The sequence below is a fragment of the Alligator sinensis genome, unplaced genomic scaffold, assembly GCF_000455745.1.
Source record: "Alligator sinensis unplaced genomic scaffold, ASM45574v1 scaffold758_1, whole genome shotgun sequence".
In the NCBI taxonomy this organism is placed as follows: Eukaryota; Metazoa; Chordata; order Crocodylia; family Alligatoridae; genus Alligator; species Alligator sinensis.
Genome location: NW_005842457.1, coordinates 794,233 through 808,452, shown reverse-complemented (window position 1 = coordinate 808,452; position 14,220 = coordinate 794,233). Strand labels below are relative to the sequence as shown.

At 44.7% G+C, this 14,220-nt stretch overlaps 1 protein-coding gene across 2 annotated transcripts in view; it reads left to right on the top strand.

Annotated features, from left to right (window-relative positions):
- LOC106722581 overlaps nt 1-14,220 on the top strand; it is an 87,698-nt gene that overhangs the window by 46,434 nt on the left and 27,044 nt on the right. Inside the window, exon 4 of one of the 2 annotated variants that reach the window (XM_025212350.1) lies at nt 14,008-14,058. In XM_025212350.1, coding sequence (XP_025068135.1) covers nt 14,008-14,058 — 51 coding nt within the window. Of the gene's footprint in view, nt 1-14,004; nt 14,059-14,220 lie in introns of both variants that reach the window. The other variant, XM_014523187.2, reaches the window with a different exon arrangement.

The window sequence follows — 14,220 nt, the reverse complement described above, 5'->3', positions numbered from 1 at the left end:
GGAAAGGAGCATAGGTGCAAGCTGTTTTTATGCCACCTGGCGGAGTGCCTGTATGTAAGCTGTCACAGTAGGGCAGCTTTTTGGGCTAATGTGTGCTGCTCCAGAGGCCAGGGACCTCTCCCATTAAACAAAGCTACTCAGTATTGCTACTCCTAATCATTCAGAAAACACAAGTCATGGCTGCAATCAGTTTAATAGATTTGAATCTCAGTTTGTTTGTTTTTTATTGACTGGGGTTGTTTGCCTGCTCTGTGTGCACATCCCATTCCTTCTGCTGGGCAGAGCCTGGCCCAGGATATATATGCTAGCTATGTTGGCCTTGACGCCTAAATAAGCTTTTCCTTTAGCTTATTTAGGTGTCTTCTTTAGGTAAGCGCCTGTTGGCCCCAGAGCAGGAGTTCTGAATTCTTCTCCTCTTGATGGCCATATAAAAGGTCACTATGGACATGAGAAGGAGGTCTGTACTCTGGTTTCACTCTCTTCCGGGGCCTGTAGGCACCATGGGCGCTGGACCTGAGAATGCTGCCAAGGGAACATTTGTGCTGACACTACTGTCAGGGCCAGCATGTAACCAACAACCCAAACATGTTGGGTGGGCCCATTTCGGGCCCTGTGGGTAAGATACGCCTTTGAATGTCCTCCCCTCTGCAGGGATGCAGCGGCATTTCAAAAGAAGCAGGAAAATGGTGAAGGGGATGAATCCTCGTTGTCATAATGGCACTCACTGCAAATAGCAAAAAAAAACCTGATGGGGGGATTGCAGCTCACATTGGCTGTTTGTAGACATGCTCACCATTTTCTAAAACATGTTAACTGATTCACCTCACACAGATGGAATCAAATTTCAATTTGAATTAAAGGGTAATAGATGATCATCGACCATTAACCCCTTAACAGGTCTAATTTGCAGCATCTGGGTGTGGGTTTATAGGCTTAGCACTTTGAGTTGGAAGTAATTAGGAGGCAATAATAAGCCTGTTTAAGTATTGTTACATTGTTCCAAACCTACTGACAGTTATCCAAAGAGCTGTTGGAGAAGCCCTTTGGGTGCAATTGATCTGAGTGTTGATGACCATCTCAGCCAATGTGTTGCAAGAGGGTTTGCCCCCTTCTTCCCAGACCAGTAGCCTATGTGCTTGGGCAAGGTTGGGGGCTTAGTCAGGATACCGATAATTAGTCATGGTGAAGTGTTGTTGGCACATTTGACTTTGCAATGGTGTTACTTTGTTTCTGATAGCCTCTGTTGTGTTGCAAAAACCAAATTGCGTTTCCCTTGCAGGGACTGATATTTGCAATGCTTATCTGCCAGGTTCTCAAGGACGGTTTTTCCTAAAAGCAACGTGGTATATACCTGCTAATTAATACAGTTTAAACTGTCTAGTTCAGACTTCCCTACTCTGCATTAACTTTAATCCTCATTCAATGAGGATTAGTTAATTTAGACTGGAGCCAATTTTAATTCGGACTGCAGATGTCCATATATATACAGTGATGGCTGTAGTCTGAATTAAACCTAGAAGAAAAATGTAACATCTATAAACAACCATCTAAACCAGAACTTCACCAGGTAATATTACTAATGGTCTCTGGCTATAAATGCAAAAGTGAGATTAAGCACAGAGATATCAGATAAGAGTCTGGATATTCCCTAGGTACAGCACCGGGGCTAGGACTGTGAATCAGGGGAGAAAACATTAATTAAAAACCTGTAAGCTTTTTCCCATGAGCCCCTTCCATGCTGCTGGCTTTAAACCTAGAACTGTCTGTATTTTGGTAGGGTCTTGGGAAGAGGAAAATTGTCTGAGCTGTGCCGAATTTGGATCTGATGAGGAAAGGTGAAAGGGATTTGGTGAATCCTGTTTCCAAATATTATTTTTTCACCTTGGAGGTGCCTGAATTTTGAAACAGTCTATTTCCATACATAAATGGCGGTTTGTTTTTTTAAGGTCTTAGAGAAAACTAAGTAGGAGTTTTAGGATCATACAGAGAGAAAATGGATGGATCATATGAGGTGCCTTGTAGATCAACGGATTCAAGCTGTCAGACCAGCGGGGAAGTGAGTCCAGAGCTGAGGACTCTCTCTAGCCAGAATGTCCTGTCCCTGTCCTGAGAATACAAATCTGAGGGCTGTTAGTGAAGGCATCATTGCTCATCCTGTCTGTTTCAGCTGTGTACAGGGCAATGGGCTGTATGTAAGGTTCCAAAATAATTTATGGAACATATGTCATAAAGACAACCCAGAATCAATACAGATCCAGAGTCACTCTCTCACATATTGAAAACTATTCCCAAAATCAGTTGAGGTCTACTTTGTTTGGCCTGTATGTCACAAAAAAAGCCCCATCCCCACCCCAGGTGCCAGTCTGATTTCCTTCTCCTGCTTGATCCATTGCTCTGCTCGCTCCTGCATCCTGTTCTATTCCTCTGTTTTCTCTTCCCTACCTGATTCATTGCTCTTCTCTCCTCCCTGCCTTATCTGCATTGTTCTCCTTGCTCTTTGCCAGATATACTGCATGCCAAATAAAGTGGCTGCACATACCACTTGTGGCATGCATGCCATGGGTTGGCCATCCCTGCCCTAGGTCATAACTATGCAAGCTGGTAACTGAAACAGCATTAGCCTTTGACTTTTGAGTGCCTAACTTCACTGATCCCTGGGGGTATGATTTTTTCAGAGGTGCTAAGCACCTATAACTCTGATCTTCAAGGGGACTCCATACACAGTAAACTGCAGTAGAACAGTGTGCACCTTGCAAGGTACTGCTGATGCTCACTGGATGCTAGGGGTAATGAGATCCAGAAGCACTCCCACTTTGCAGACCTTCCTGACAGGGTGGCTCAAAACCCTAGGTCACTGACAAGTTCTGCTACCTCTGCATTTGCCGTCTTCATTTTGCAAGGTGCAACTGGCTTGCTGTCATGCATAGGGTAGTGCTGTCATGCATAGAGTAGTGCCTTGCAGAAGTGACCTTGGAGTTAACACGGTGACTTGTGATGTAGGAAAGCAGCATTCTACTCTATCTTGTGTAGCTTCTTACACTGCCCGCATCAATATAGTACCTGAGCCCCTTACTGTGGCTTATGAAGTGATGTGACTAATGACTGGCAGGGTGGGTTTGTTTTCTTCTTTTCCTTTTCTCTATAGTTTCATATGCAGCAAAGCAGTTGCTCCACTGCTCTGCCATTGACTCATTTGACCTTGAGTAGGGCTGGATAATCAGCCAGGCAGCACAGGTGTGGAAGGTAAAAACGGTGTGTGCACATGCACACACTGGGGGCTGCCTTGAGAGTCTGGGCACATGCAAAAGCAATCAGGGCAGATTTGGTACTGCTGAGCAGTCTGGTACTCTTTCTGGTGCCCACCCTTGCCAGGTCCCAAATACGTTACAAGGGAGGACAGCAAAAATCCTTAAACTGCTCTTGGTCTTGGGCAAGTCACGTACACTCACATTTTCATAAATGGCCTCTGATTTTTGAGTGCATAACTTCACTGAGGCTGGGGTATGATTCTCAGAGGTGCCAAGCCCCTACAATTCTAATCAGATTCATGAACAATGCTAGGATCTCAGTTCCTCCTGAAAAAAATATGCAACATGCCACCTGGAAACTCAGGCCTGGTCCACACTTTATTTTTTGGCTGACAAAACTCAAGCTCTGTTATCCCTATTCAGAGCTGGGATGGGCACCGTCCTTTCTTCCTACCAGTATTGATCTGACTGAAAGGAAAGCTTCTCCTGCCATCTGGTAGCTGGCAGAAGGTGCAGGCCAACACTCGTCCATCTTCTGCTAGTCATCACAGTCCTTCAGCAGCTGGTGTCTTTCCAAAGTGCACTTTGTGCCCTGCTGGCCAAGCTGTTGCAGTGCAGCTGTGTGGATTTGTCAGCAGTGCATTGATATGCCCAGGCTTTGGCAGCTTGGCTGTGGCAGTTGTTGTTTGCTGCCAGATAGTTTGGCAGCCCAGGCTTTGGCAGCTTGGCTGTGGCAGTTGATGTTTGCTGCCAGATAGTTAGGCAACTTGGCTGTGGCAGTTGTTGTCTGCTGCCAGCGTTGGTAAGTGTAGACCATGCCTGGCATGTCCAGCTCTAATGGACACAATGGAAAATCTCTCCATATCTTGGTAACCCCATCCAGGAAAGGGGATGGTGATACTTCCCTCCCTTATGCAGGTGTTGTGTGGCTGACTTTCACAGTGGTTTGGAGGTGTTCAGATGCATGGTAGAAAAGGTATAAATAACAATAAATACCTGAAATGGAGATACTGTCTTAAAGAAGTTTGACAGTATTCCACAAGAGAGATCCAAAGCACTGCAATTTGTGTTACTCCAATTTACAGGCTCTTTGCCGATGTATTTTTCACTAGGATTACTAGTGGGGTGACTCCTCTGTAGTCTTATCAATAGCTCCTCATTAATAGCTCCTATGCACCCTGGGCAAGGGGATTTTGGCCAGCAAACCTGAATTAGTCCATACTCTTTAGGAAATTCAAGAGAATCTTTAATTTCCAGACTCCAGAGCTGGGCAGAAGAGACATCATATTGGAGATACAGTGCATCTTAATACTGATTTGCAGTGTTAGCACCAGGCAGGGACCCAAATCTCAGTGGGCATGTCTACACATGCAATTAATGTGATTGAATATACTCTGGTTTAATTTGAGCTGGAGTAAACAAATCCCCAAATCACCATCAACCCATGTGTTTAACCGCAGTAATATACTGTGCTGCTGGATACTGCTTGTATCTGATGGGACTATGCAGCAGCCCAATAAAGTAGTCTGCACCCTAATTGCCTTGCACAGGTAGATAGTGATGTCTTACTACATAGCAAATTAGTTTGCTGCACAGTAAAGCATCTCTTGTAGACATGCCCAGAGTCGGACATATGTATACTGGGCCTGATTTGTTGTTGCTTTTTGTCATAAAGCCAGAGTATCCAGCTGGTGGGGAGTTCCTGTAGTATAGGAAGGCACCTGTCTAGAGTAGAGCAGCATGTAGGGGATCTGTGCCATGCATTTTTCAACTACCTTTCATCAGGCAGTTATGAGTAGGAGTACATTGGCAATGTGTCACTGAACTCTGGCTTTTCCCAATGTTAGAAATAGTGCTAGAGAACATAGACATCCTAGCATAGATTAGGGCAGTCCTGAGAATTCAGGAGTGGGAAAAGTAGTGTAAAGCTCACCTCTAGTGCAGGGAGGTACCAATAAATACACTTTGGTGTCTGTGGCTGCCTTTCCACAAGACACTGACTGCAGTCATTATTGCCCAGTCATTTAGTACTTATATAAACAAGTACTAAATGACTACGCGGTAACTGGAGTTACTGTGCAGTCATGCCGAGGAATGGCTTTTTCGTGACGCTGACTGAGTAGTTGCTCGTGACCACTGCGCAGTAGTGACATGCCACACTTCCTGCCATGTGATGCTACTGTGCAGTAGTCACAGACTACTGTGCAGTCAGCATCTCATGTAGACATGGCCTTTGTTGAGCAAAGCTTGGATGTATCTTGAAAATGAGTACAACAGTTTTTTGGCTCAGAGGCTAAAGAAGCAATTTCATCTGCATTTATTTTTCTTAATCTAAGTTCGATTTGGATCCTAATAACCTGGTATAAATACAGTCAGTAGAATTTTCTCCCAGGTTTACACCAATGAAGTGGAGATCAAGATCTGACTTTTTCTTCTCCTTTCTCATGCCTTTTATTTTGCATTGTAGACTCTTCATTAAAGCCAAGCCAAGAATGCCTATAAACTCGCAACATTGCTCCATGCTGCAATATTAAAGATTCCTTGAAAATGGGAGGAAATTGCTTGTCATTGCCAGACTCACGAGAAAGTTCATTCAGCTTCTGGCTGTGAGATGAGCAAGTGAGTGAGATGAAGACAGACCTGGGGTCTGATACTCCGCTTCCCTGTACAGTCATTTATGCCAGGGCAAAGCTGGTGTGAACTACTGCCACTCTTATTTGGTAGCTCTGCATCTTTGCTGTGGCCTAAGTGACTGTAAGCTGTTCTGGTAACTAGGCCCCAAGGTCTCCTTATGGAGAAACTTTGGCGTTGCAGGGAAAGGAGAATCAGAAAGATCCAAGTCTGAGGCTGAACTCTGAGCAGTTTACACCTTATTAGACAAGCCAGACACCACCTCCATGAAGCTTTATCCTTACTGCTTGTTGCTGCTTCTCATGCTGGATGTGCTGAAACTTTTGATGTAGCCACTCTAGCCTGAGTGCATGAGACTGAGAGAGCCTGAGTGTGGCACTTGGCTGCCTGAGTGTGTGCCTAAAAGCAGCTACATCACAGGTATTTAGCACCCAGTAAGTGCAGCGTGGGAGTGAGTGTGAAGTGGCAGTCCAACATGGTGCAGACATATCCACTGCATTTGTGAGAGGGCTCATGGCTGTCCTCGGTCATGGGAAGTGGACAGTTCCCTTCCCCTCAATTTTTTTTTGTCCTTATTGAAAACAGAGTCCTGCTAAAATCCCCTGTTTTGCTGATGGAGTGAGGCTGCTGCCATCCCTCTTTTTGCATAAATGACACGGGCATCCTGTCTCCCCCAACCCCCACGCCAGCCTGCCTCATGCCACGCTGTGAGGTGTAGGTGGAACTCGGTCAAGCAGAAGGCTGTAGCAGCAGCACGCCTCACAATAGCCACTTTGTGCTGTGGCCTGACCTCATCTGTCCACCACGCTGCAGCTGCTCCCTGCTCCTGCATAGGCGTTAACCCTCAGCACGCTGTGCCAGACACAACAATTGCAGGGGGCAGGAGGGATTCTCTTTGTTTCTTGGAGGGGGCTCTTGTTTGGTAGGTTGCTGTTCCCACTCCAACGACTGTCTTCATGGCATTCCTGGGGTAAGGTTGAAGGGGACCAGGCAGGCCCCTGCTCTACTGGAATGCCTGCAGATACGATGAGGGGACGCTGTGTCTGCCCTTGAGGAATTGTCACCTTGGTGCATGCCGCCCGCCTCATTGTGGCAGCTGAAGTTCTTGTTTGTAAAGCAGATTGGTATTACTGAAAAGGACAGCCCTGGGAACTTGAACCCTGGGCAAGGAGAGCTTCTCCCACCATATCGCAGCAGCTGCCTCCTCCCTGTGGTAGGCCAAGAGGAGAGCTCCATCTCAGTGACCCCATTCAGTCCTTTGCTTCTCTAGTGGCACTGCTGACAAGGGAACAATTGGGCACTGTCATGGTTGTGATGTGGACACCCACACTGTGGAGGCAGAGGCCCAGCTCCTTTCACATCAGCTACCAAGGAGCTATTAGTGGGTAACAGTTGCATTACTTTGGGCTGTTGCACTAGAGGTCCCCTAAGCAACCTTTTTGTTAAGCCACTGGCTCGTTATATCTATCTACACCTCTCTCTTGCCTACCCGGTGTTCTGCTTTCCCTTTCACCCCAACATTATCCACACGAGGAGAGATTGAGGGCTGCCCCTGCAAGAGAAGGCTGAGAGGTGATCTTGTGGCCACCTACAAATTCATCGGGGGGGGACAGCAAGGAATAGGAGATGCTCTGTTTACCAGGGTGCCCCTTGGGGTAACTAGGAACAACAGCCACAAACTGACAGAGAGCAGATTTAGGTTAGACATCAGGAAAAACTTCTTTTCAGTACAGGTTGCCAAAATCTGGAATGGGTTCCCAAGGGAGGTGGTGCTCTCCCCTAGCTTGGGGGTCTTTAAGAGGAGGCTGGACATGCACCTGGCTGGGGCCATCTAACCCCAGCGCTCTTTCCTGCCCAGGGCAGGGGGCCGGACTCGATCTGCTAAGGTCCCTTCCAACCAAACAAACATCTATGAATCTATGATTCCCACCTCTCTGCAGGTGTGAGTTTCTGCTATGGTTTAAAAAGTACAATTGCCACTTGTATAATGTTCCATGGATGCTGGGTTATCTAAGAAACTAGGATGGGAAAGGACCACCCCAATTGTCAAGACTTGTCCCTGCACTCTCAGGGCATCTACATAATAAATATTTGTCCAAAGGGTCTATCACAACATCCATGCCAGCCCCTCTTGTACACTGCAGCCACAGAACATTGGATAATCAAACAGACAGACAAAAGCAATCCCTACAATGGGCACAGGAAGAAAGCAGGACAGATAAGGGTGGCAGCAGTGACTTGCATGTGTCTCCTTTGTATGTCTTTTTAAAATCATATTTTGTTCTGTATATAGTTTTACACTAGAAATTCAGGCCTCACCTGTCTTATTTGCCTGAAAGATTCTGTGGACCACTGGTAGGTGTTTAGATGCATTGACAGTATGAAAACCAAACCCTACCAAGAGGCCAAGAAGAAGTGACTTCTATTCAGGTGACTTAAAGTTCTTTGGATCCTGGCAAACACTAGTCAACTCCAACACCCAACAAACACCCTAATGCCATCCATGAAAGGCCAGCAGTCTTCTCAGAGAGCCTTTCACAAAACTGAGGAAATGCAAACCAGACATTCCTGATGTCATGTCAAAGGTCTAGGCTACACATAGTGTTTTGCTGCTTTTGTTAAAGGCATTGTTTTATTTAAACAGTTTTCATGAAACCGGCACAAACCATTCTTAAATTGGAACAGGCTTGGTTTGTATAATTTCAGCGTAACTTAATCCTTTGCTGATTTAAATTAAAGTGATAAAATTATAATTAAATTGGATTAAGCAGGCCTAGGGAAGTTTGTATCATTTTAAGTAAAGTGATTGAAAAGCAAATTTGCATTAAATGGTATACAACTTTTGTGCGCAGACGAGCCCTTGGCTGAAAAACAAGCAGCACAATATAGCCTTTTATTTGGTTTTGTTTTGAGTTGTTGGGATACTGAAACCAAGACAAGGATTTCTAAAAATGGTTTTATGTATAAAAATTTGAGGCTGTTGTCAAGTGGGCCTGAAGCGAAGGCTGGTTTTGAATGTGCAGTGTGATATTTTACACTTGTACATTTGTTTATAGGATGTCTAAACTGCGAGTGTATTGGAATATTATTAACCCCTGCAGCCTTCCTTTAACTGTTCGTTGCCATCATTTTACAAGCTTGCTTTTTAAAAACAAATGTGTTTTCAAACGACTATATTTTAACATTCATGCTAATTATCATGGGAACCTTAATTTAGGGGTGTCCATATTTTTTGTTGGTTAGCTTGTAGCGAAATGACAAGCTTATAGCTGGTATGTATGTCTGTAGCAATAAATGTATACCATTGACTTCTGTGGAGGTCAAAGCTGTTTAGCTGTGTTTTGTGGGCTGTCTACGGCTATAGCTGCTGCCTCACTGGGACTTCTCCAGTAGCTCAGGTCTTTAAAGGCTCATGCTGTGAGAACAGCAGGTGGAGCATTGTGCTTCTGTTGTCCACATGACATTTTGAATATCTGTGCTATAACAAAACTGTAGCTGACCACTGGAGTGGTCAGCTGCAGTGTTATATTAAGGAAATATGTCCCGCTCTAAATGATTATATTGCATTGCTGCTATTTTCCTTTAAATCCCGGTCCGGGATAGAGGGAGTTGCTGGGCTTTGAGCACAGAGTGGTCTCATGTAGGAGGTGGAGTTGGTGGGAGGATTTCTGAGACTAAATTAATACTGCTGTGCTTGGAAATTTTAACCCTCAGGTGGCTGACCCAGTCTTACCTTCAGAGCTGGCCTCAGAGACTTTTGAAACTTTCCTTCTACTGTTTTGTTTCCTCCTTTGGAGCAGCAGCCACCAGCATGATGCACAGCACTTTCTATCGTGCTGGTAACTGTAGTTCTGGTTCTAAAGCATACAGCTAATTTGAAGCCAACAGGAGGGATTTTCTAGTTGAAATGAGGGGGCTGGGATTAGGACTGGTGCCACTTTTTATTCCATTCCCTTTCCGCAAACGGAAGAAGGATGGGCTTGCATCAAAAGGTAGGCCTTAGAACCAGGATGCTGTATTTTATCCCAGCTCTGCCACTGATATGCCCCATAATTGAACAAAAGTCACTTCTCCTTTCGGTGTGCCTCAGTTTCCCCACTTACACACCATAGGAAATGAATATTCCCTGGGTAGGGTTAATAGCAGGACTAACACAATGGATGCTAAATTCGGTGTGCCTCCTTTTTGCTAGGCCTGTTCCCCTGGCTTTGTTGGGCTTGCTACCCTGGCTTTAGGTTACTATGCGTTACACAGCCAAATGAATGTTCATGTCTGTACCTATATGCCTTTGAATTAATGAGTTGCTGCTTCTCAGAGCTGGGCTGAGACATGGAAAGCTCTGGAGAGCCAGGATGAGAACAGTCTGCCTTGGAAACTCCCTGCATTGTTGCTAGGCAGCAGCATGTTTTAGCTTCCTAATTTCAAAGTCAGTGCTCAGGCTCGGCAGTGAACTGATCCTGGAAAAGGGAACTAGAGGGATGTAAAACCATGCAAAGATGCTGGACGTTGTTTCTTAAATGATGGCTCTACCGTTCTAGGGTGTTGGACCCTGCCTGGCAGTGATGGGGATAGGAGCTTGTTGGGAGCAATGCAGCTAGTGATATAATTGGCTGACATAATTGGGCCCAACCTTTTTCAAGGTGTAAAAATGATAAGTTAACTTTCCCTTCCCTCCCCCCCGCCATTTCATGCCCTCTGCACCACCAGGATCTCACAGTAGAGATGAAACACTGCAACGTGCTTGCTCTTGCCTTATGCTCAGCAGAAGCTTAGCAGGGAATTCTGGCAATTTTAGAGAACCGTCTCTACTGAGATTTGGGGCCTGCTTGAGGTCCTTTCATCTCTAGATTTTACTCCTGTACCTGAAGGAAGTCCGACTGGCAGTAAACCAGAGAGCTCAGGATCAGATGAGACAAATTTATGGCTGTCTAGAACGTCAAGGCTGTCACTGTACTTGTTTCACTGTGGCTAGTTGGAACATCATGGTAATCGCTGGGATTTACTGTGAATGGTTAGTCCTCCCACTTCCACAAAGAGAATCTCCATTGTCTGTGAACAGTAGAGGGCATACACTGTAATTCAGTAGTCCTGATTCAATTCAGTAGGGTCCGTCCACCCACCCACACCCACTTTCAAGTCAGTTCATTAAAATATGCAATATTTATTCAGCTGCTTATTCAAGGCACTTATTCAAGTAGTTAGGTATCTGCACAGGTCTTAGTTCTCCTCAGACATTTCTGTGCCCAGTGTTGTTTGGAGGCCAAACATCAGAGTCTTAGGGATCCCCTGTGCTGATTTGAAGTTGGCTAGTGGGAATAGTGTCTCTAGATAGGGTGGGTCTACACTGTGGAGGCAGTGCTCAGTCACACTGCCCACCTGCTCCCAGCGTGTCCAGCAATGAGGTGGTAAGCATGCTCTGCAGGGCATCCCTGGCACTGTACTTTAGACCCAGGGGTCTGACACATTCAAGAGCAGTGGCATGGGTCATCCCCAGGATGCACGCAGACCCTCATGTCCAGAGATGTAGTAGTGCATGAAGCCGAAGCAGGTGGGTAGGACTTGTTTCCTTGGTGGTGTGACTGATCTCTTGCCACTATGGCATCAGCATACCCATAAGTGCCTGGATGGAGTAAGACGGGGCACTTATGAGCGGGACCACCTGAGCCAGTAGAATCTGCTCAGAACTGCCTTTTGAGAACAGACCGGGCTTCCTGACAACACTTTGCTCCTTTCAGCTGTCGAACCCGGAGTGTTTTGCAAGCATCACAGTCTCTCTCCTGAGGAGACAGCTGTGTATTATTGGCCCCATTTTATAGAAGTATGGAGAAATCAAGCGTCTTGCCCACAATCACACAATTGGTAATACAGCTGAGACCAGCACCCAGGCATCCTTTCGTAAGAGCATGCTCTGCTAGGATTAGGACTTGGGAGTCCTAGCTCCCAGCTGCTGAACTTCAGACCGCTCCATTTCTGTCCTGTTGCAGCTTGTCCCATTGAACCGAAACAGCATGCAGACTTTTGGATCCAGAAGAATCTCCCGTAGCCAGTGGGAAGATACAGTGTGAGAGATCACAGTGGTTTTATGAAAAAAGCTTGTGGTGGGAATGAAATGCTCGGAGACCTCGTGACTCCTCACTTTGCCATTCCCTGCACCCATGCAGCCTGGTTGTAAAAGGATATTCAGTCCCGCTCGGTTCCCACTGCCCCCACACTTCATCTTACTGAACAGTCATTTGGGGGGGGGTCTTAAAAAATGCAGTAACCTCACAGTAAATACCAACCTTACAATAACTCCCTTGCAGCAGCACTGGGAATAGAGCTCTGTGCTTTTTATAGGCATTCCCAGAGAATTGCTTGCTTAGTTGGACGGCACAGGGTTAGTTCAGCAGTTCTCTTTGTTTGCTTCCACCCAGTTTGTACAAAACCCTGCGGGAGTCCCTTTAGGTTGGGAACCTTGGGACTCCAGTAGCGCCACAGTCTGTGGTTCCAAGTCAGGTTTCTGGGGCAGGAGCTAATACATGGAGCTACAATCAAGCTCTTTGATGAATAATAAAAGAGGTGTTAAGATCCACTAGGGATGGATGCAAGCAAGCAGCTAATTGTACTTTTTGAATATTAACTAATCAGGCCTCACAGTGCCTCCATGACACACTCTGAAATTTTGAAATGCACTTCTTCTGGGTCCAGAATAGACTGAATTTCTTTAATTTACAGAACAGACATAAAGATGCAACTCTTTTCCTAGGTATCTGGGGACTAATATGGTGAGGAAAGTTGGATTCTGACAGCTATGGGCTGATGTTTGTGGCAGTGATGGGTGGGATTTTTGTCTTCCCTTTTCAGGTTTTGAGAGTTTGTACTAATGTTGCAAAGGTGGGTTTACCTGCAATACATTATTTAGAACTGGTTGAAAAGAGGGGTTTTTCCCAGCAAAATTTTTGTCAGAAAAAGAAATGTTCAAAAAGGTTTGGTCAAAAATTGGGCTTTCCCCATGGGAATTTGTTGTTTTTTCAGAAACAATAAAACAAATGTTTTGTTTCAGTTTTACAAAATAAAATAATTGTGTTTATAGTTTTCAGGGGGGTTCCTCTGTTTTGGTCCTGTTTTCTACAGGACAAAGTAGGGAAGGGTGAAATATTTGTGAGAAAATGAGGGAAAAACACCACTTTTTTCATATTGATATCATTTAACAAGGCAATTTTCAACAGTCAGTAACACTTTTCAAACTAGTAAGTGGTAGAAAATAATCAGAAAGTGGACAAATCCATTCTTTCCAAACTAAAAATATTGAAGATTTCTCCCCAGATTTTTCATTTTGGGGAAAAAAGGGATTGATTGAAAAATATGATTGAAATTAGTTTTTCAGGAAAGCATTTGTTTTTGATAAAACCCTATTTTCCAACCAAAAAAGGTTTCATCATAACCGTTTTGATTAATCCTAATGTTATTCAACCATCAAATGCCTTGGAGCTACCTCATAGACAAGAGAGATAGAGCTGGAACTCGAGTCATGTGGAAGCCTATTTATTTTGTCTCCATCGTTGCTTTCTGTAAAAGGCATCTTCTGCAAAGGTGTGTGGTTCCATATGATGACCAGTGCACTGGCTTTTTTGATATATGGCAAAGGCAGCTAAAGCCTTGGATGGGTGCTTTTTAAATCAGTTCTATAAATCTAAATAGATAAATATGATAAAAACAGATATGGATATTAGGACAATCCATACTTACATTAAATAGGATTATCTTTTCTTGTAAAAGAAATATAAACTCCCTTTTCAGAGCATAAGGCAACAACTAATAGATTGGAATTAGGAAGACACTTTCGCTATGAGCAGACTCTTCCACAAGTTTTCTTTATGGGGTTTCTTGCAAATTCTTGTCAAACATTTGGCATTAGGCATTGTCAAAAGACTGTATCTGAGATGGACCACTAGACTGGAGGGTACTGAACTGGGTGGCAGGTAGTTTGTTTTGATATGGCAATTCTTACAGTCTGATTTTACATGACTTCTTTTCTCCATATGGAAGATAATTGAATATAGCTGTAAAGTGACTCCAGGCAGTTTGTGTTGACTCTTTGCCCAACATCCTGGTTACTAATCCATGGCTTCTATTTCTCTTTCAGAAGATGCTGCTCAAGAAGAACTGTGGAGCAAAGACGAGAGTTATTAAAATTCGTGTAAGTTGCCCATTTCTGTGTTCCCTTCTTGTTTCCAGTATGTCTGAATGTGGTGCATCCTTTTGAACCTCTGCAAATAGGAGAGAGTCTTTGGAAATGTCTTTTGTGCTGACCACATGTATAAAAGGTGCTAGTCTGGAGGATTTCTCGCGGGGGGGGGGG